Source organism: Cyrtonyx montezumae, unplaced genomic scaffold (assembly GCF_038088225.1).
Source record: "Cyrtonyx montezumae isolate F1298 unplaced genomic scaffold, pur_monq_1.0 scaffold_11, whole genome shotgun sequence".
Lineage (NCBI taxonomy): Eukaryota > Metazoa > Chordata > Aves > Galliformes > Odontophoridae > Cyrtonyx > Cyrtonyx montezumae.
In genome coordinates this window covers 8446072-8468521 of record NW_027071837.1, presented here as the reverse complement: position 1 = coordinate 8468521, position 22450 = coordinate 8446072, and the positions used below count along the sequence as shown (strand labels likewise).

Sequence of the window (22450 nt, the reverse complement as noted above, 5' to 3'; positions counted from 1 at the left end):
TAAAATCAGAATTAAAAATGATTTTTTCTTCTAAGATTATAGCTTTTCTGATGGGGAAGAATCATTTTTTATTTATTTATTCCTTATGTGTCTCAATAGCAAAATTTTTTTCCAGAAAACAATAATTTATTTTCTTCTTTAGAATCCTTTTTTAGAATTTGCAAGCCATAGTGATTCAGTGCATGTTGTGTTGCACAGGTAGCAATGTACCACAGAAATTCTCAGTGGGAAGGAGATGTGGGGAGTGTAATTCTCAGGTCTGACATTGTATTTCCAAAAAGGAATCTTATCAATCATTATTTAAACTTTGGATATTTCACTGCTGTTCAAAATCCTAATTTTTTGCGACATACTGCATCTCTTGCACTCATCATTCATTTCAAGATGTACTTTAATAAGGTTATAAACCAAGACTTCTTATTATTGGACAATTGGTTCTTCCACAAAATTATGATTATTAGGAATAAATAACAAAGGTTAATTGGTCACAAGATTTTAGTAAAATATAATAAAAGTTTGTGATTACTGATCAGAGTGCTCCACATCTGTGGCTTCATCAGGTTTTGTTAAGGGGGCAGAGAACATATGTAAAGCACTGTAATGAGATGGTATAAGCTTCAGATATTCTGCCCATGAAATGAAGCCAGTGGAGTTCCATACATCTGCAACAGAAAATTTAATAAAGAATTTGGTTGTAGTTCAGATATCCCTAAGAAAATATTTAATATTCTGTTGGTAACATGGGAACTTAGTAACTATAAATGCAGGCAAGAGTTGATGATCAACTTAAAAGTGAGTGAATCCCAGAATAATATGCTTTTGGAGGAAATATCTACTGGGTCATCTTTTGGTCTTGTTTATTTATCACTGCATCCCCAGTCAGCATATTCTGCATAGCACATATGGAAGAGGTCAAGTCATCACAGAGGTCTGGCTTACATATGGGTTTTAATTGAAGCCATATGCAGTTAGCTTTTTCTTAATTCTGAAGTAAAGTAATTGGAAACAATTTATCTTGTGATGTGCAAAGCCACAGAATAGACCAACTTTCCTCCATCCTCCTGGGTCTTGCTTTTGTGCATATCAGAACAAAAATGCTGCCACAGCTTTATTTCCATGCTAGTATATTTTCTGAGATTTGACATCAAAGCTATTAAATATGCACAGATGTCAGCTTGACAGAGAAATGATGTATGGCTGGTATAGCACAGTCACAGTTTTTACATCACTGTAGTTATGAGACTGTTTTTCTCAAAATATGAGAAAATATTATTATTATTTTTTTTAATGCAAATTCACTTGATGGGAGTTTACATCCAAATCCCTTGTGAAGATGGAGTTGAGCAGAAAATGTGAATTAAAGTATGGCAAAGAGCAGTTAAGAACTGCTCAGAGGCATGCTGCTGAAGTTCAAAGAAAAGGAGTAAAAGCATCGGCTCTCTGAGATAAACCAAAGTGATGCTTTAAGCGTGGGCAAGGTTCAGTCTCTCCTGGTTCTGAAAGAAAAGGTTCATTGTCTCCATAGAAATAATTCAGCATAGATGACCATGTGTTACTTCCCAACTGAAACGAGACATGAGACTTCCCTTCCGAGGGAAAACCTTTACTTAAAAGTTTTCTTCAATGTTTTTGTGAAACTGTACATCATAAACTAGTGGCTGTTGTAGTGTTTTGGAAGATGGTTCCAAGTGAATAGAGGAGTGTATAAAATGACTGATAATGCAATATCTTAGTCCTGTCCTCCTGTACCTTAATAATTCTTGATTACATTATACATATCAGTGACTGAAAACAGTAAAGCTTCCTCTGGGGGTTAAAATATATTGCAAAAATTACGTTTTTAAATAAGGTTAAAATATTTACTCTTAATTAATATATCTATTACGAGATGGTAGGAAGGTATATGAAGTGCTGAAAAGCATTGTGACAAGTTTCAAATTATACACTTCAGATGCAAGAAAGAACTGTGACACAATTTGCATCAGATAATTATAATGGAAGGGAACACCAGGGGGAGGAAAGCTGTGCAGAGAAAAGAATAGAGGTGTTTCAGATAATATACTGTGATTTGTATTATGATGTTACATATTTGCATAGTATTACCATAGTTAAATTAAGCATTGCATACATTTATGAAATATCATTGTTCTCTGTACATAAATAAAATTTTACTACTGCAGTTTAACCGCCATAATAAACTGATAGTCAAATATTATCAACAAAGGTGATAAGGATTGTTTTTATTATATTGTTGTTAATTTACTGATTTAGAATGAGATTATTTTAAGAAAATTCTGAGACAAATTCAAACGGTATTCTTGAACTGCAATCTCCAGCCATGAATTTATATTATATCAATAGGGGAATCTATTTATAGCTGCTGAAATAGCAGGTGCTAGGATTTTATGTACTTTTAAAAAATATAAATGATTTGATATTTTAGTTTAAGTAGCATGTATCCAGAGGTGACCTATATTTTTTCTTTCCATAGCTCAGACCAAAGCACGTGCTATTTATTAAACTAGATATTGTTTGTAATCTGAGAAAATGGTCCTAATATAATTTTAGAACAGGTATCATTTTGTGTGCTAATACATTTAAGTGTGCAGTACAGCATCTCATTGCTAGAAAGTAACTGGAAAAGCTATTATAGCACTAATTCCACTAGACATTTACTCCAGACAGAGAAGTTAAACTGTGCAGAAGTGGTGGTTTGTGATAAGACATTCTGAGAATTAGGTCATGTTGGGTTCAATTGCCTATTATTCAGATGTCTTATTCCTTTGCTCACCAAATACGTGATCATGATCATTACCCAATTTAAAATACTACTGCACAGTGACAAATCTGACACTGTGTGAGCTGCAGCTGACACACATTTCCTAGAAAAGCATTTCTTAGAATTTTTTTCTTTTCATTAAGTGTTGTCAAGACTTGTATTTAATTATGATCATTGTCCCTTTTTTATCATTCAGGAAGTGTGTTAAGTTTTATGTTACAGACTCTAGACCTTCATTTGTATCCCGATTTATGACTGCTACTGGGTTTTTTTGTGTTGATTCAAGGCAGAGGAGGTTCCTAGGGCTCATGCTACAAGGTCACTTACAGACAGCTCTTAGGTTAAAAAATAGCTCTGCTCTGATCCAGCAGACATAGACAATCAGCAAACGGCAGCCAGTGCAACCCGTCCTTCTGCTCACATCTGCCACATATACAATGTGTGTGCATATATAGATTTATGTCTCCCTTTGTGAGTGTTTGAGGGTTGCTCTGAAAGCACTATCTCCTACTTTGTGATGTTTGCAGCAGAGGCAGATATTGGTGGGATGGCAGTAGAGGCTGAACCTTCTCACACTTCCAAGACACTTTGTTGGTGTGTGACAGATGGCAGCAGAGGTGCAGTCTGACAGAATGGTATCTGACATGGAAGTGTGTTTGAAGCAAAGAGGGAGAACTGAATTCCCCCATATAGAAAAAAATGGCACCTATGCTATGTTTCAGCAGTGGTAACAGCAACAGTGGTCACCTCCACTGGTACAGTTTTATATGAGCAAGTCTCGCAGGCCTTGTTCATCACTGCTGGTGGCAACTGTGTTGAAAAATAGTATTTTGTAACTATCAAATAGTATTTCTGTGCTTTTTGTGTCTGTTTGTTGAGGTTTCCATGGAAATACATAGGGGGCATTGCTTTCAGAGTGACCTACACACAATATATATATAGTTATATGTACAGTGCATCAGATATTAAGTGGCAGATCCCAGCATGCCGTAAGCACTAGTTGTGCCAAAGCAGTAACTTCTAGCAGAATGCAAGTCAAATCATTTTTTCCTGTGTGCAAACCACTGCAGCAAAATCTTTAATGTTATCAAATTTAATATGCTAATTACAGGCTGTAATTTATTCTTTCCTTCAGCTCAATTTACGTCATGATTGTTCACATAAAATACCAATCTGGATCTTTTAGCACTTTATCTCAAATCTATAATAAATACTTAAAATAGGTCATGTTCTGTGGAACGGAGATTTTATACATACTTTTAATTTAGTATTCTAATGCAACAGTAAAGCTCGTTTATTTGTTCAGATAATTTGAAGAGAAGGTCCTCAGTGATTTACAAGGCAAAAATATTTTACCTCCTTCCATTTGCTGTGTGCATAAAGGAGATTCAGCTTGCAAATTCTTCTTAAAGAGGAAATAATGACACGCATGACTAAGATCAATGCCTGACAGGCTCTGGGCTCCTGCTAGTTTGGTAACCAGTATTCATTTGTATTATAGACAGAACAGTAAAAAAAATCGGAGCAGGGTTTACATAATGAAATCAAAGAACTGTTTACAAATCAAAGTATTTTAAGATAAGTTTGTTCTTTGTTTTCATTAGGGTTTTTACCTTTAAAGATACACAAACAGAAAGGAAAATTAAATACAGCAACAACAGACACTACCAAACTGCACCTATCTTACTCACTGTATTCAAATGTCAGAACAATTTATGCTAAAATCATAGTGTGTGGTTTTGGTTTTATGCTTTATTAAACAAGCTGTGATTACCTCTTCTCAGCACTATACAGAGAACACACACTGTGTGGGTGCTGTGGTTTCCATCAGGAGGCTGTGGCCTTTGCCGGAGCTGCACGCACAGTGATGCAGACAGTTGGGAGCTGTGGGATCCCATGTGGCATGTTTCCCCAACTGAGCTTTGTCTCCTATTACAGTGCTTGGGGATTTTCTTTCCTTGTCAGCTCAGGACCCAGCATGTGTCAGGTGGCCCAGAGAGGCAGGTGGGATGCAGGGCCCTGGGGATGTGGGGCATCCTGGAGGGAGAAGCTCTGCTTCCCCACAGAGTATCCCTGTAGAGCTGCTTCAGTGGTTGTGAGTCTGCAGTAACTTTAAGTCAGTTTGTGCCATCTGAGAATGGGTCTGGTCAAAAACCAGTTTGCAGTGAAAATATGTGGCTGAAAGTAAAGCTTTTAAATTCCCAAATCCAGCTCGCTATCCGTCAGTGCTGGGACATGAGGGCATAGCAGCATCTTTCTATGGCAGTTCACAAACACATCAGTTTAAAGCAACTGGAAAACTGGGCCCTGAGAAGGAGTGGAGCACATGGTGAGTCCAGACGTGCTTTTGTTGGGGTAGGCTGGGACAGGAGCTGCAGAGTGTTTTGGTGTTAGGGGTGGAGTAGTACCCACAGGGGCAAAGGCACATCTCCATGGGTTTGTCAATAGTCCCAAGCTGTTGCTGCTGCTGTCTGGAACTGAGACCTGGTAGCTGCAGCTGGGCTGCACTGACAAATTGTGTGAATTCTTAACATTGTGTATGAAACATACAAATGTGAGTGCAGCTCAATATTTAAGTTGTGGTGTTTTGAATGCCTTACATGGTAAGCTTCATAAAAGATGCTTGATTTGTTAGCAGGAATTGCTGAACTAAAATGTGCTTTTAAATCTTTCTGTCACTGAACAAGTCAGACAGATCGTCTTCATGTAATTTTTAATGTTAAGGTAGTAACGCTGCCATGTGCCATATTAAGTGGACATGAAAAATAGCTCTCTCTGAACACAGAAAAGATGAAGTAAACTTCTCATAGATTTGCCAGTCACATTTTGTGTTCAAGATTGGCTCTTACTTTCTCAAAGCAGCTGCACTTTATGCAATGTACCCGAGTCCTGATTTGCTGACATGGATGCATGGATATTTAGTTCTTATAATGACACATTGATTGGGGTTGCTTCAGCAATCAGTATTTCTCATCTAAACCTCTGTGTTCACTGTCACTAAGAGAGCAACTAATAAATAAATAAATAAATAAAAGACTATGTATCAACCTTAAGCATCACGAAATAGGGAATGAAGGAAACCTTGGTTTGCTTTTGCTTTATTTTGTTTGTTTGTTTTATAAGAAATAATTCAACCTGTGCTAATGGCACTGTCTTGAAACCTTTTATGAATTGTGGTCTTGTTGGTATTTCTTTGTTTTGTTTTTTGAAAGCCAGATTAATACCTAGGATTTATTGTGCAAGAGAAATAACCTGCCAGGAGTCAGAATTTTACTGGCTTAAGAACATTATTTTTGCAGTATCTCTCCCAGTAATAGTGGATACTTAACATAGTAAGAGCAGAATATGTAGCTGTGAAAACTGAGGTTTGATAGCTGTGATAATGTTCGGCAGGTTTGAGACTATCTGTTGGCATCACATAGGTGAAATGCCTACGGAAATTAGAAAAGATTTGAATACTTTTAGTGTCATGTATACAGAACAAGGCTACCCACTTACTTACTGATTCTCTTAAACTGATTGTTTTCCATCTTTTGTTTTTATGCATATTCACCGAATCATAATGGATTTGGTTCAAATTTGAGTGTGCAAACACCTGTTTGCTCTTGTCTCTTCTGAGACATCTCTTTTTCTCTCCCACCACCTCAGTTAACAAATTGAGGAGGACAAAGGGAGGCATAACTTCCTTCAGCAGTTTTCTAATGCAGTAGATAAGGATGAGGTGCTTGGGGTGATGCATTCAAAGATTACTTTTAATCATTCTTTTTCTAATTTTATAGTTGCCTATAGTTGTTTCATTTACTTGACAATCTTAGATTTGAGGGAAACTTAAATTTAGAGTACTACAGTGTCTGTCTTCTACAGAGATGTTGATTCACTGCCATTTTTATACTATTTTATCTTTTTATTGTGCCTTACTAAATAAATCTCAACTAAATTTCCAGCTTGCATCAGCACTTTTTCTGTGCTGAAAAATTACCTTTAATCTTTGATTATGGGCATTTTATTTATTCTTTATCTATTCTACATTTAAACTTCATATTTACATTAATCAAAGTTACCAGTGGCACACTAATTAGTAAACTTCATGATGAGAAAACCTGCTTTCTAGGTGGATTTCCTCAAACACATTTTGTGGTTTTAGTGACTGGAATCAAGACTGTAAAATTCTCTCCTGGTGATTACACTGACAGTAACCAGCCTACTTTCTTCACAATTTTTACTTCTAGTCTGATGCAAGTATACTGGCATGTCATGGATTCACCGGTCAAGATGTTTCCTTTCCCACCTGACTTTTATTGAAAGTAAAGTGACAGGTTCCCTGAGCCTTCATGCTATAAATAATTATTTGGAGAAACATTTTCCGCATGTTACTACAGGGATAACCAAGGCTGGACTTGGAAATAAAAGCAGGAGGATCTGATTTATCATCATTATAAAATGTTGTTGAGAATGCAAAATCAAACTCTTCCTTAGGGGAAACTGAGCACTGCTTAGTGCAGTTTGCAAGCTGGTAAAGACATCCCAGTGCATCCACTTAGTCATCATCTTGGCACGAGTAGAATAGACAGAAAAATAGAGGGGAGGGATCTCATTCAGTATTTTAATAAAAGAAAGATTAGCTGCAAATATTAAACAGATGGCATGCAAATATCAAATACAACATGCTTTTTAAATATAAACTTTTCTAAAAGAGTGCTTTACTTCAGTGAAACTGTTGTTAACTGTATGATGTTTGTTTTGGAGAAAAGATTAAGAGAATTGCTCTTGTCTGTAACTAAGCCAATGTAATTTTCATTTGCTGCACAATTCAGTCTTCTATGTGATGCTTCCAAGCCTCACTGACTGAGATGCTTTAGGCATGGTCTGTACATAATACTAAAATGAATTCTGTCTCTAGTGTTTAAAATTATTTTTATAAGTAAGCTCTTTGCATTGAGCTAAGAAGATAGTGAAGCGTTTTCATGACTTGTCCTCCAAGCTGGAGGTAGAGAGCTTCATTTAATTTTCAGACTTATATTAAGGGAAAATAGCTGGCAGAGAAGGCATAGGTCGATTCACCAGTCAGAACTGATCCAAATTTAGAAAGCAACTTCACCAACCACTTGTTTATATTTTGTTTGAATTTCATACAATCCCATCTCATATGCTTGTCATCATTCAATGCATTCTCTCTCTTTTTGTTGTTGGAATCATTTAATCTTTGTACAAATATCAATATTGTCATTCAGCAAGATTGTGCATTGCTTGCTGCTCTTTCTTCTTTGTTTTGAGGAAGTTTAGTTAATAAAATTAACATGCAGTATTGATTAACAGTCATCTTCTGAAATATATATTTTGCTGAAATTAGTAGTGGTCAATCAATTCTTATGGCAAAAGTTGATTTTGTTTAGGTGCTCATTAAATTTTTTCATATGCTACATTCTTTTGTGGCAGGAAGAGATCTTGGTTCTGTTCAGCTTGAGACTTTCAATGTGAATCTGAATGAATTATTTTAAGTATTAGAGATGAAATCTTTGTACTTCTCACCTGGTTCTAAGAGGGGAATTGGCTAGGTGAAAGATCAAAAAAGACCACCATGCTTGGTAGCACTATAGGCACCTTTCAAAGAAAGGTACCTGTTGCTTAACCTAACACCAGCCATCCATAGTTTTGTTGCCTTTCAGCCAAGTACCAGTTAGAGTGTTTTGCCTCATTGTTCTGTTCATTAGCTTACAACATGCTATTTCACTTGATTGCATTTTCCTCTTTCCCCTCAGAACTATGGTTTGGAGACCGAAAACCTGAGAACTCTCTCTCACAAGCTGAATGCCTCGGCCAAAAATCTTCAGAACTTTATAACGGGTAGAAGGAGGAGTGGCCATTATGATGGCAGGGCCTCCAGACGACTGCCAAATGATTTTCTTACCTCTGTAGTTGACCTGATTGGTGCTGCCAAGAACTTACTAGCCTGGTTGGACAGGTAATTTACTTTTTCTTGATTTTCTACTCATGAGAAAATGAAAATAAATGATAGTATTTACTTATTTTGGAAAGGAATCATAGAATCTTAGTGAAATCATAGAACAGCTTGGGTTAAAAAGGGACCTCAAAGATCATCTAGTTCCAGTCCCCCTGCCATGGGCAGAATTGCCAGCCTCCAAATTGGGCACTACATCTGTTTGCCCAGGCCCCCATACAACCTGGCCTTGAACACCTCCAGGGATGGGACATCCATAATTCCTTTGAGCAGCCTGTTCCAGCACCTCACTGCTCTCTCAGTGAAAAATTTCATCCTGACATCTAATCTAAAACTCTCCTCTTTTAGTTTAAATATATTTCACCTGGTTCTATCACTGTCTGAATTAAACACTCTATAAATGTATTTAAAATTTTAACTGCAGAAAGACAGAACCCGAAGCATAAAATTGCATCGTGGAATTTGTTTGCTTTCCATTTTTCTGGAGTTATAGCTATGGAGAAACTTATCTGGAATCTGAATGCTCTTGAGTGTATAAATGGCACCTTAGAATTCTTAGTGAGAGTAAATCACCCTCCTTTATGAGATTTGTATAATCCTGGTGACATCTTCCTAACCTAATGCCAGCATTCATATTCTCTTGGGCTATGACCCTGTCAGTTCTTATAAATTCAAATGGGGTCAGATTTGGTTAGAATGTGGAAAGCATGCAGAAAATCCCAGTTCACAGGAAGCTGTTAGTGATTAAACAGACATTATTTTCTTCTTTGAATTAAGGTGCTAGCTGCTGTAGAAGAGTGTCGTCATACTAGTAATGCTGCTTTTTTAATGAACCATACAAGGGAAATCTTGACTGCTCACAATTATTTGGAAGCTCATATTTCACTGACATTAAAAATGATAACTTCTCGTGTTCTGGCCAAGGTCTACTTCCTTCCAGCCAACACTGTTTCGTGTTTCATAGTCATATTTTACAAAAGTTATTTTGCTTGCTGCTGGAGATTGTCGTGATTAGGTAATTTATACTTTGGGGGCATACAGCTGATCTCTGTATTACATGCATCTTCTAAATGCTAGTGAAGACTCCAAAAAAACAATAAGACTGTGTTATTGAAAAGCATTTTCATTATTTCAGGACTGTTTTTTTCTTGATTAAACCATAGAATAAGTAGCTGACCTGATTATATTTGCCTTTATGGAAATGAATTTACTAATCATAAGTACTGTGAGATATCCTTAATATCACATAAATCTATTCTTCCTTTCTCACAGGTCTCCATTTGTCAGTGTGACAGAATACTCACTGCTGAAAAACAACATTGTTCAACTGTGCCTGGAACTAACAACCATTGTACAACAAGTAGGAGTGGTTATCTTCCAGTATTTCCAAGTACTTATAATTGCTCAAAAATCATAATAGTAAAAACATTGCTAATTTTTACTTGACCAGAATAAAATGGTTTTACATATTGCCTTTCTGTTCCTTCCATATTTCCTTTTAGTGGGAGTGATAGGAAGATTTTAGATTTTGGCTATACTCATGTGTCTGGATAGATCAAAGAATAGTGTGCAGTTAAAAATAATTCACTTTTCTTTTGAGTGGACAATTTCACGTTAAGTTATTCACTGCCATGGAAGAATAATGCCACAGTGAGAAACAGGTTAAATGCTAAAAATATTGTTAGAGATTAAACTATGTGTAATCAAAAATATTTCAGGGGTAAGTTCTTACTTATTGCAAGATACAACTGTACTATGTCTTCTTCACTCAAAAGACAGCATGTTACATAAAAGTTGTTGGTAATTAACAGTGAACTAGTAAAATATGAAGCAAATAAGGGTAGTAGTATTTTCATTAATGATCTGTAATGTAGTTCAATCCACTGGTATATCAAGTATTTTTTTCTGGTACTGCAGCTCTATATATTATACAAACAGTGATAGTTACTGTTATATTAGTGTCTGCCTGAAATAGGGGAAGTCATACAGAATGACTGTTACTTAGTTTCACAGATTTTTACACCGAACCTCCCTTCATGTGAGCAGATAATAATTCTTACATGACAAAACACTGTTACCTGAAAAAGTGAAGAGATTAGAGAACAGAAAAGGACTCTGTTGGAAGGAAGCAAAATAGATAGTTGAAAAGTGAAGTGGAACCAAGAAGAAAGATTATTCTATGTAGTTCTGCAAGCAACCTGGACCTACTCTCGATAGAAGGGTGCCCCCGTTTTCTTCTGGCAGTTTTTAAGGTAGACTAAGAGTAGGGCAGAAGTAACATTCATTTAAGAGGCTTTTGGAAGTAGCAATATTCTGCAGTCCCTTCTTCAGTATTATTTCTTGCAGAAAAAAAAAAGCAAAAAAAAAAAAAAATCAAATATCTACCAGATTTTGCACTTGCATTGTCTAGCCAAGGCTGACACATATCTATGTCATTTTCACTGTTATCCTTAATTTCTAATACTCAATGTTTTTTCCTTTTAAGAATTTTTTTACCTTTATGCATTATTTCAGTATAAAATCTTCTTTTCTCTTTTCTTTGTTTATAAATTCCTATGTAGGCATTTAATTATGTGCCTTTATTAAGCTGTCTCTTAGTGTTTATAACACTAGGCTATTTTTGATTTACAGACTAAGCAAAATGAACTTCTCTGAAGTATAAAATTTTGGATTCTGATTCCCCTCTTCAACTGATATTGCACTTTGTGTGAGTTTAATTTTTCCTAGTGGTCTAGGTGAAAATCATACAATTTTGAATTGCAGTCTCCATTTCTTCTACACTTTTGACTGCTTTTGGCAAATGAAATTCAATTCTCTGCCAGTAATAATTTGGAGTTTGAGTTTATTTCTTCATTTCTTCAATACCACTTCATTCCAAAAGCTATCTTCATCTTGGCATCTTAAAAACAATAAATGTTAGAGGACAGTGTCCAGGACAATCCAAAATGAAAAATGTTTAGTTCATTTTTAAGGTCATTTACAAATCAAAACCAGTTTTGTCTTTTTCTTATCTAATTTTCAGATCTGGATTGTTTAATGATCTGAGATTATTACGGTATGTTAAACTTAGCACCAAAAAGTGTACATAAAACAAAATCCTCCAAAGGGAGGCAGCTTCATTGTTACTAACTCTGAGGAAAATTGATCTTAATGTGCAAAAGCAAAGATTTTTCACCTAACAAAAAATATAGTCCTAACTATAGGCTAAATACTAAGTGAGTAACATAAATAAGAGAAACCTTTCCCACAGTCTTTTTTATTTATAATTAATTAGATAAATTTTGGATATCTAATCTAGAACTATGTTTTCTTATCCTTCACAAATTCCATTTCAATGAAATAAATAGAGATTTTGTAAATGAATAGCATTAAATAGAAAGCTGCAAAATCATTGAAGTATCTTAATTTTGGGGCCCAGTGCCCCTTCACATTTTTTACAGTATCTGCAAATTTCAGTATTTGCTATCTCTTGCAGAATTGCAAAATAAGATTATGAATGTATCTTGATTGTGTGCAAGTCTGACTATCTTTTTATCATTATTAATATTCAAAATAAGCTCTTTTATCGTAACAGAGTTGTGAGAGTGTCATACCTTACAAAGTCAGACTGTTGTGGACAGTGCAGAAACTGGCTTGTATATAATATTGTAGGAGCTATTATTTTATTATACCTGTACTTCACTAATTTACAGAGGAGAAACAGAATGCTGCTACTTATTTTTTTTACCTCTTTTTATTTTTAACTCTAAGAAAAATAATGCATTTTTAATATCTTCTTGCCTATAGAGGATGGAGAAAGAATAGAATTATTATTTATCTTCAAAAAAAAAAAAAAGATTAAAATTCCATAAATGTTAGTCCTGGAAGAATTTTTTTTTAATGAGATCCCTAGTGCATTTCTATATATCTGCAGAAAAAAAAACATCAGAAGAATATTGTGACCTACATATCTTAGAATTTTAGTATAACACTGCAAGTGCTTTTAACCTCTCAGTTAAACTGGTCTGATGTATTAAAAAAAAATTCATTATGCATATGTTTTGGAAGGAATCCCAAAACCATTAACAATTTTAATGCTAATGTAATCTTGGACATGCAACCTAAGTATAGCTTACATTAATTCTGCTCTACAAAACATAAAATTTCAGTTTTACTCTACACAAGTCTTCTGTTATTTGACCTGAAGTGATTAAGCTTGTTTAGAATTAAGCTCGTATTGTTTTTCTAGCACAGAAATTAAAGGAATAATTTACATAGGACTATTAGCTCTGAAGTCAAGCTTTAAGCCCTCCTGTGATCATGTGTTTCTCTTGGTACTTCGAGGGTTAAAGTGAGGTGGTGGATATGCTGTTTGAAGTGTGTAAAACATGTAAGAAAAACTGCCTTGGGCATTGCCGACCAAACTGACTAATTGCATTTCTTTTTTTTTTTTTTTTTTTTTTTTTTGTGCTGAAGAAAATAACAGTATGAATATAGAAGAAACATCAAAAGAATACTTGACCATGAAATGCTAATATAAATTCCTGTGTTCCTTTTCACTCACAATCTGGTTTTAACTTTCTTATTTTGAAAACTTCACGTAGAAACTAATTCCTCTACTGAAGTGCCAATCCTTCAAAATAAACACCTTATGTTGAGGGTGAAGCAGCCACTGCTGCTCCAGGTGTGTGCATAAGGTTGCATGGCTCACACAGGTAAAACTCTCCTGCAGCAGCCTCAGATGGGCTCCTTGCTGCAGTGCCCCACAAAAGCAGGCCGAGAGTTGGACGTGGCCTCTGTAGATGGGACATGGCCAAGGCATTGATCTGCTGGACAAGAGGAGCAAGAGCTGCTAGTCAGCTGCAAAAGCAGCACACACCACATCCTGAGCTGATCATGGTCATGCAGCTAATCTACTTTGAGAGCAAATGGGGTGAGGATGTTGGAATTAGTTCATGGGAAATTTAAGGCAATTAACTGTTACTGCTATCACGTTGATTCTGAAAAGAGGAAATTAAGGGAACTTAAGTTAGAGGATCTATTAGGTATATCAGAAAGTAAAATTTACTTAAAAATTTATTTAAGGAAAAAAATAATTTTTTTTAACTTCAAATATATTGTGAAAGTATATCCTGAAGTCTCTATCTTGCTGTGTAAAACACTCCTTCCAATGTGACAATGCATTTAGAAGTTTTTCAACTTTATTTTTTTAGATTAGTTGACTTAAATAATGACTGTCAGCCTGGCATTACAAACATTAGTATTCCTGTGATGAGTGAGGTCCCCGGTGAGCTGTCCGCCTGTCCATTCTCTAGCTCCCTGGCTGTGAGGCCAGGCTCTCAGTCTGCCTCATCATGGGGAGATGCTGGGACACCTCAGAAACATTTTCTCCACAGATTTCATTAAATAAAACCACCCCTTTGACACAACAGGCTGGTGTCACAGGCTGGTGCACCTCAAAGCCTTCAGTGAGGTTCTGGAGCTCTGAATACAGAGCTGCAGGTAGCAGTAATGAACAATTTTGTGGGGGAATTGCAGGCATTTCTATTTCAATCTCACTTTGCCTGGCACACTTGTGTTTTAATTTTAGTAAAACATATCATGAGTGATGGCAAGGCAGTTTGGAGTGCTTACTGGCAGGAGAAATTGCACTTTATCTCAGAGCACTTGGACACTCTTCTGTAGGAGAAGGTTCAGTACTCTCTTGCCATGGCTGTGCCTTGCAACAGAGGACTGTTCTGAGTAAATCTTCCAAACTTTAAGAGCAGTAGAGGCATTAGACACCTTTTAGGAAATGTTATGCTGTGGTTCATGGAATGTAAGTAATATTCCAGCTGCCTGTAATGTTTTTGAATAAAAGTATGAGTTAAGTGAGTAATGACTTAAGTCATGGAGTGATAAGAGTTACTATCCTTAAAATGACAATTAAAATAGGAAAGTGACTGGTCTGGAACTTAGAAGCCTAAAGCAAATTAGAGGTCAATTAGGATTAGTCTGGGAGCTGTAAGGCAGTGAAACCCTCTGGATATCTCAGGACCAGTGTGCAACATGAGCAAACCTGAGTTTTTACTGTCCCTTTCTGGTGTGCCCTCCAAAGTCTGAAACTAAAGCTGTTACGGAAATTCTATCAAGAGATGAGACCATGGCTGTTTATTGTCCCATGTGGATAGTAAAGACAATTAGGGCCTTGAAGCAAGAGTGAACTAAACCACTAATGGGAACACATCATCTTTAACATCTTTGATGTTGTACTTGCCAAAGTAATTTCTTCTTACTCGTCCTTCTGAGGCTTTATAGTATCACAGCCTACCTAGTGCTAGGTCTGACACAATGGTTTGCACCTCACACAACTTGTACAACAGTTAACATACATTCTGCCCTGCAGAGTTTTCCAGTTTCCAGCATGCCAGATTAATTACATTCATTTATTTTTTTCTCATTTTCATGACTGTCTCCACTGCTTTACACACATTTTACTGCTAGTACTGAGAACAAAAATTTCTTTACTATAATGGAAAAACAGTTCATCCCTGAAGGTAATGAGCCATAAGATAAGTCAGGTTATTCTTATGAAGTGACCTCCTGGACTTCCAAGTTTATGTTTATGGTACGTCATTAAGAGATAGCTGACAGCATTAAGCATGCTTTTCTTTCCTAGTAGGAAATTTAAAATAATATGCATTAATTATGCTTGTTTTATTTTATCATAGGATTGTACAGTGTATGAAACAGAAAACAAAATTCTTCATGTGGTAAGTATTCTATTATGGTATTCTCTAGTATATTCAATTCCACTATAGGAAAATAAAATTATTATTTGATAAAACTCTCTATGAATCATATCAGTTAATGAAAGTTAAAGTTTTCATAAATAAAATGAAATCATTAAATGTACATATACATATATGCATATATTGTTAAAAAATCTTTTTAAGACAAACAAGAGGAGAGATGAGCTTATGTAGACTGCAGTCCCTGAAACCAACTTAGTCTTAGCTGTTTGTGCGTCTTACCAGGTACTTTAATTATTGCCTCAGTAGTCCACATTTCCAACTCCTAAATGTTGTGCTTTCTTTTATAATCAACCTAAAGATATATAGATAGGTTCTACAAAAAATATTAATAAAATATTTTTTCACCTGAGATAATGTCTTCAAATTCTTTGAAGATTGGAGGCTCCCAGAAGGTGATGTCATTAACTTCAGGACCAGACCTATCAAGTCTTTTTACACTTTGCTAAATAAGATATCTTTCATATTTAAGGGTTAAGAATCAGTTTTCGTCTGGTACCCATTCCAGTTTATTTTTGCAGGCAAGGCTGGATGATACATCCTGCTCTCCCCATCCACACAGTTCCCTGAGTAATGCTCGCTGTTATAGCTGCAGTTAATTATGAATACCTATTTATTTTTCTCAGGCGGTTTAGAAGCTTTACAATGAGATGATATACTCTTCATAGTGTAATGCTCTTGCTGGGATTGCTTGCATGGAATGCTATCAGTCCATCACCTATTTGCATTTTAAGTTCTCTGGTTGTCACTGACCCAGAACACTGTAAAAGCCTCCAGCACTCAAAAAACGTAATGACTGAAGTGAAATGGAAGACTCTCATGCAAAGTTATTGATTGAATATTGGCCTTTAAGTACTAATACTTTATATTTTCATGGTATGTGCACAAAAAGCTTGTACCCACAGTGAGATAGAGTTAAAATGTATGGTTTGGGGGAAATCTCGAAGGATTTACAAGTTTAGATAAGCTCTTGACAAGCTCTTACCAAGTGCTTGACTTTTTTTTTTTAAAGCCTTTTACACATACCCTGCTTCCAGCAGGGATTAAAATATGTCATAAAACATTGATGTGCTGTTAAATTCAGAAAGCATGCAGGGACTCTTAGAAAAAAAAAAACAAAAACTTTCTATTGCAAACCTGATTCTGAAAAGAACTAAAAGCACCTGAAATCTTCTGGGATTTTGAGTATCTATATGTATATATATACAAACATCTTTTAACTCATGACCTGTAAATGTATATGTAGACATCTTCTGGAACTCCATCTTTATCAAGATTGTTATTTTTGACTTTGCTACCTCTTCACACTGAAAGCTTGAAACTGTAGAAGAGGGAAATGTTTCATTTTTAAGTTTTCCATTTTGAAACTAGTATGCAGGACTTTATAACTTTCTATTTTTTTATGACAAAAACGTGTAAGCAAATGTTAATGCATTTTCTCATATTAACAGAGCTAGATCAAATAACATTTCCAGTCACTGTGCTGTTATTCTTAAATTCTCCTCACTTGTTCCCATCAATACTGTGTCAGTCTTTGCATTATTTATAACTAGTGTCAAGTTTCTCTTGCATGTGCTGAACTATTACAGTAAAGTAATGTTTAAAATTCTTCCAATACATTATTTTTTAGTATTTTCCTAGCATAGATTTTAAATAGCCTTCTGAATTATGGTGAGATTTTAAGATTCATAAGATTAAATTTGAGTGAAAACTCTGTACTGCTTATTTAATTGTAAAGATTATTTACTGAGAAAGTATTTACATGTAACAACTGTTAAATTATAAACCGTATACAAGTAGACTGTGGATTTAATCTGCATTCAATCTGTATGTATGCTCTTAAGAAGTTGTTAAAGTGCGATAGTGCTTTATTTGGAAATAAAAATATTATTTTGATATGACAGTAGTTCATAGACTGTCTGAAAGCATTTGCACGCAACCAGGATCAGCCATCAGGTCATTTTATAGATCAGCAGTAAAATACATTATTTGAGCCAGCCAGTTTCCATATCTGCAGTGGGAGAAGATAAGACCAGAAGTTTTGCCTATGGGTCCTGGCCCAGAGCTGAAACTGCTGGAAATATTCCTGTTATTTTGCTGACCTTCTGATGCAGTCATGCATACCTGAATGTGATGCTTTGCTTTTTGCATCTGGTCCAAAATGCAAATGCCACATCCAGTACTCCAGAGCCGTACTTAAATTTCCGGATGAGTAGCCATATGGTGAATGGGAGTGTAATCTATAAATTCAGTCAGTTAATTTATTCCTCACGACAACTTTATTTGTTTAACTTATATGTATGGTGTCAAATGATGTATTAGAAATCCTCATGCTTTTGCAAATGCCTGAAAAAAAAACTTCCCTGAAGGGATTTCACTACCATTTGCTATAATTAGGGAAAATGAGAGTGCAGTCCCTGGAGGAAAATAGATGCATACAGTAAGTTTCACTGGAAGACCACTCTGGAATTCAACTAAATGTATGCCTTCAGACTAGGTTCAAATATTTTTAGACATATTCTTATTGAAGGAACACTTTAAACTTGGTCTTTACACATTAAGATTCTCTGAGAGCCCAGATTAACTTCTTTCTGATCCACAGACTTAAAGTTTGGCTTCAATCAATAGAGTTAATTTGTCACTATTGCCACCAATGAAGTATGGTTCCTATTTTGAAGCTGTTTGTGGATTCACATACTTCACAAGTGGATTTTGCATGCTGCATTCTATTTCCATTTTATTTATTATGGTACCTTATAATGACAGACCAGACTAAGTTCATCAAGCATTTTCTTAAAGTACATCAATTTGTATAGTCTTAATGCATAGATGTTCTCAGTGCACAGAAAATCAATTTGCTCAAAAGTAATGTACAGGCACATATATTTTATTGACATGGATTTGTTTTGTTACCTAAAGCTCTTGTTCTTAACTTTCCTATACAACACAACTTCAGTTCTTGACAACCTGTAGTTTTTATGAGAGAAATAAATGCTCTCTTTATTCTCAGACTTTTCTCAGACATAAGAACTTCTTTACCAGTACTTTCAGTAAAATATGAGAAATTATATTTTTCTTTGACTTATTCTTATTTGTAGTGTAAAACCTTGTCTGGAATTTGTGACCACATCATTTCACTCTCATCTGATTCTCTGGTGTCACAGTCAGCACACCTAGAGGTAGTTCATCTCACCAGCATTATGCCCAGTGAAGGTTTGGTAAGTACCAAAGCAGTAACTATTAGAGTACAAGCCTCAGATATTTTTTTTTTTAATAAAATTCAAGAAATCAAGATGTATTTTTGTCAACACCCCAGTATTTTATTTATTTAATTTCTTTTTGTAAGCTGAATATTATTTCTGAAAATAGTTTCATTAACATTTATACAAATAGAAGGATTGTAGTTAATTTAAAAATGTCAGTTTTATTGTCAGTTTTATCTCAGGCTTGATATGCAACTAGTAAGCATATGAGCAGCTTAAGAATAGTTATAGTTAACGATTTCACAGTTTTTGAAATGTACTAAAATAGTTAATTTTATTTGTATATGTACATATTTGAGTGTTCATTGTCATTAGTTAATGTACTTTGAAAATGATTAGTGGAAGATATGTTTCTTGGCTTTGCATTAAAATAGTTAAGTGCCTCCCTTGCGATTTGGTTAAAATAAAACTTTGATAAATATCATCCCAGAAACAAAATACATCCCTTATACTCATAAATTGTTCACTGAGCAGGCCAGTGTCCTCTGAAAATCGAAGTCGCTTTGCATTAGTAATTGGTCAAACAATTAAAATTCTCCCCAGACTTCACAGTGTAATAAGTATTGTGCTACTATTTCTTAGTATTATTGTACTATTACACCAGGACAAGGAATTTTTATCACGTTTAGATGTCAATAGGTAAAATATTTCTGTACTTTTCCCTAGTTCCCCACTTCACATTCATTCTGGTAGGCTGTAGGAGGGATAGGAGAAGTGCTTTGGAACTAAAGATCCTACTAAACTGCCAAATTAAAACATGTTTTAGTGTCACTATACATACTGCGTTTTTCTTCTTTGCAACTGAGTGTTTGTTTTAACAAACAAGTCAGTAGCATTCACAGCTTGTCTAGAATATATACTGTAAATCTGTTGATGCTTTTGACCTATGTTAAGGCTAATACAATCCTGCACAGTAGCATCTGGAAGTTTGTATGACTTTCTATCCAGAAACATTCAGCTGGCTTCTTGGATGTCAATGGTATAATCTCAAAGCAACTTGTCACAGTCTCAGGGTATGATTTAAACCTTTATGACATGGGTTACCAAAATGAGACTCGTTGGCTGTATTGTCATGGCCTGTCACATGGCCTGCATTTTTCTCGACTGCCCTCTTTTCCAGTGGAACATCATGCAGACAGAGCCTGTGCTGTGCCCATGCAGTAGACTGGGCTCCATCACTAGGTGGAAGAGCTGTGGTGTATGTGCTTAACCATCTGCAGTGTACCAATAACTTGTAGCTAACACAACTGCAGTAAGTGAGTAGTGCTGACGGAGTACATGAGATAAGTATTGCAATCAAATTTGCTCGTTTAGATTTTTTTTAGATGAAGTGAAATCACTGTGAATGACTGAGTTTTCTGTGCCTAATTGTGAAGGCACTATAACACATTAGGTTAGAAAGTTCTATATAATCAATTTTGCTGACACTGTGTTCTGCTTAGGAAAAAAATATGAAAAAGAACTATAAATGGGAATAAAAGAAAAATCTTGTGAACAGTAAAACATTAATCAGAATCAAATATAGAACAGAGTAATGAATTACAAATGGCTTTCTCATGATTGTATAGCATTTTTCCACAGGATCTCTACTCCATTCAAGAGAAAAATGAATGCTATTCACTGAATGGAAAGTATTCAGAGTTCCATTTTTATCCTTATCATTCAGTGTAGGGTTTGATGTATTATTTACCACACTTCATCTAAGCTCTGCATTCCCTTGAGTTACTAATTTCATCATGAGAACTTTTTTATGCGGCCTTACTGGGTGCTTCACGTACATCCGTTAATTTATCCTCAAAACATACTTGTGAAAGTGATATTGTAATGTCAGTTTTATAGGTAAGAACCTGATATAGAAACCAATTTGGGGCAAAATCATTAAAAAGTTGTTTTTTGGAGATTCGATGGGAGGTGCTTACCATATGACTATTCAGAAGGCTTGCTACTTTTATAGACTGATTATAAAAGAAAATCACTCTTGATTTTAAGAATAGCTAAGATTTTATGAGCTACTGAGATCTCTAGCTTCAGCTTTGTATGTGGTGGGCACCTAGAAAGTGAACACAATTTGTTACTTGTGGTGAAAAATCTGTTTATACTGTATACTATCTTCTAAATTTCTGTATATGGTATGAGGTCAATAGTCTTTATTATTATTATTATTCTAAAATGCCTTCTTTTTCAGTCTTTTCTATTTAAAAATAATCTCATCTCAACCATTCCTTAGAAGAAACTCTTTTCTGATAGTTCAGTGGCTGTTCACTTGACGAAATACATGGAGAAGTACACATTAGAAAGATACTGCTTTTTTCCTCTCTTGCCACTCCTTCCCAAGGTGTACCAATCCTGATACCAGTCAAAACACTTCCTCGTTTTTCCCTTTTTAGCCACTGAATTTTCAGTGGCAAATACCAAAACATCACGTATTCTCCATTACATTTTGAAGTAACTTTCAACATTACCAAACAGTCTTCCCTGAACTGGAATAGTAGGCATGGTAATACAATTTACATCTGAATTTGTCAGCTCTGATTGTATTAAAAAAAGAGAGAACATGCACATGTTTTTGAAAAGAAATAAAAGCACAAACTGCATGATCTAATGAAATGACCTTCTAAAAATTTATTAAAGCAAAAGTTAATATTAAGCAGTGTTTTAACAGAACAAGTAGTCACACTGAGCATTATCTAAACTGGTAATTCATAAGCAGTAAAGTCAAGCATATAACCAGTTTTAGGTAGCTTTTATTTTTTAGATTTCAATAAAGTTAAACTTATCTGAAAAGGAGTTATCTAATATTAAGGAAGCAGTCACATTTTGTCAAAATGAAAAGTCAGAATGGATTCTGTTGGAGCAGGTTTCTCAAAACTTCAGTCAAGTTTTGATCATCACTGGTCAGATATTCCACAATCTCTCTAGGCAACCAGTTCCAGTGTTGTATCACCCTCAAGGATTTTTATTTATTTTTATTTTTTTCTTAAGAAAAAAATAAAAATATATATTTTTTCTACCAAGGTCCATCTTAGGTATCTCACTTCCTACACTTTCAAAAAGAGTTTGGCTCTGACTTCTCTGCAGCTTTACAATTTATATAGTTATAGAGAGCAAGACTATCCTGCCTTTTGTAGAATTTTACTATATTTTAGGTTAACAACTTGCCTGCAGATCTTCATCAACTTTCAAGAATCTTGAAAACTGTTTCTGAACAAAATGTTCTTTCTTATTTGCTGGAGGCTCTAAACTTCCATTTTGACAGTGCAAGGTGATGCAGAATTATTGAAAGGATAATGAATCAGCAGTACAATGTATCTATTAGATTAATTAGATTTCGAAATTTGATGTATAACCACACAATGCAGAGATGTGAAGCCATGACCTTACTCATGATAGGTAAGAATGCAAGCAATTGAGTCTCACTGACATTTAAGGCTCTGTGTACGTGTGTGTGCATGCATGTACAGATAGATAGATACCTACTTAGGTTGTCTCTCTGTATCTCATCAATCACCTCCTTGAAGCAGAATTCTTGCTGGACTAATTACAAAACTCCTGCTAGCTCGCCAAGCTAATTTTTTCTACATAAATAGGCAATGTGAGCAGTGGCTCATGTATTTTCTAAGTTAGATTGTTTCTTTTTTTATTGAGTAACTCTCTGAGAAGAGAGCATATAATTTTAAAG

The 22450-nt window shown here is 35.2% G+C and overlaps 1 protein-coding gene across 1 annotated transcript in view; it reads left to right on the top strand.

Annotated features, from left to right (window-relative positions):
• The window catches only part of LOC136044276 (connector enhancer of kinase suppressor of ras 2-like), a 160524-nt gene that overhangs the window by 66630 nt on the left and 71444 nt on the right, over positions 1-22450 (top strand). The window contains 4 exon segments of the mRNA XM_065729510.1: positions 8539-8741; positions 10011-10098; positions 15428-15469; positions 18607-18726. Of these exon segments, the coding sequence (XP_065585582.1) occupies positions 8539-8741; positions 10011-10098; positions 15428-15469; positions 18607-18726 (453 nt within the window).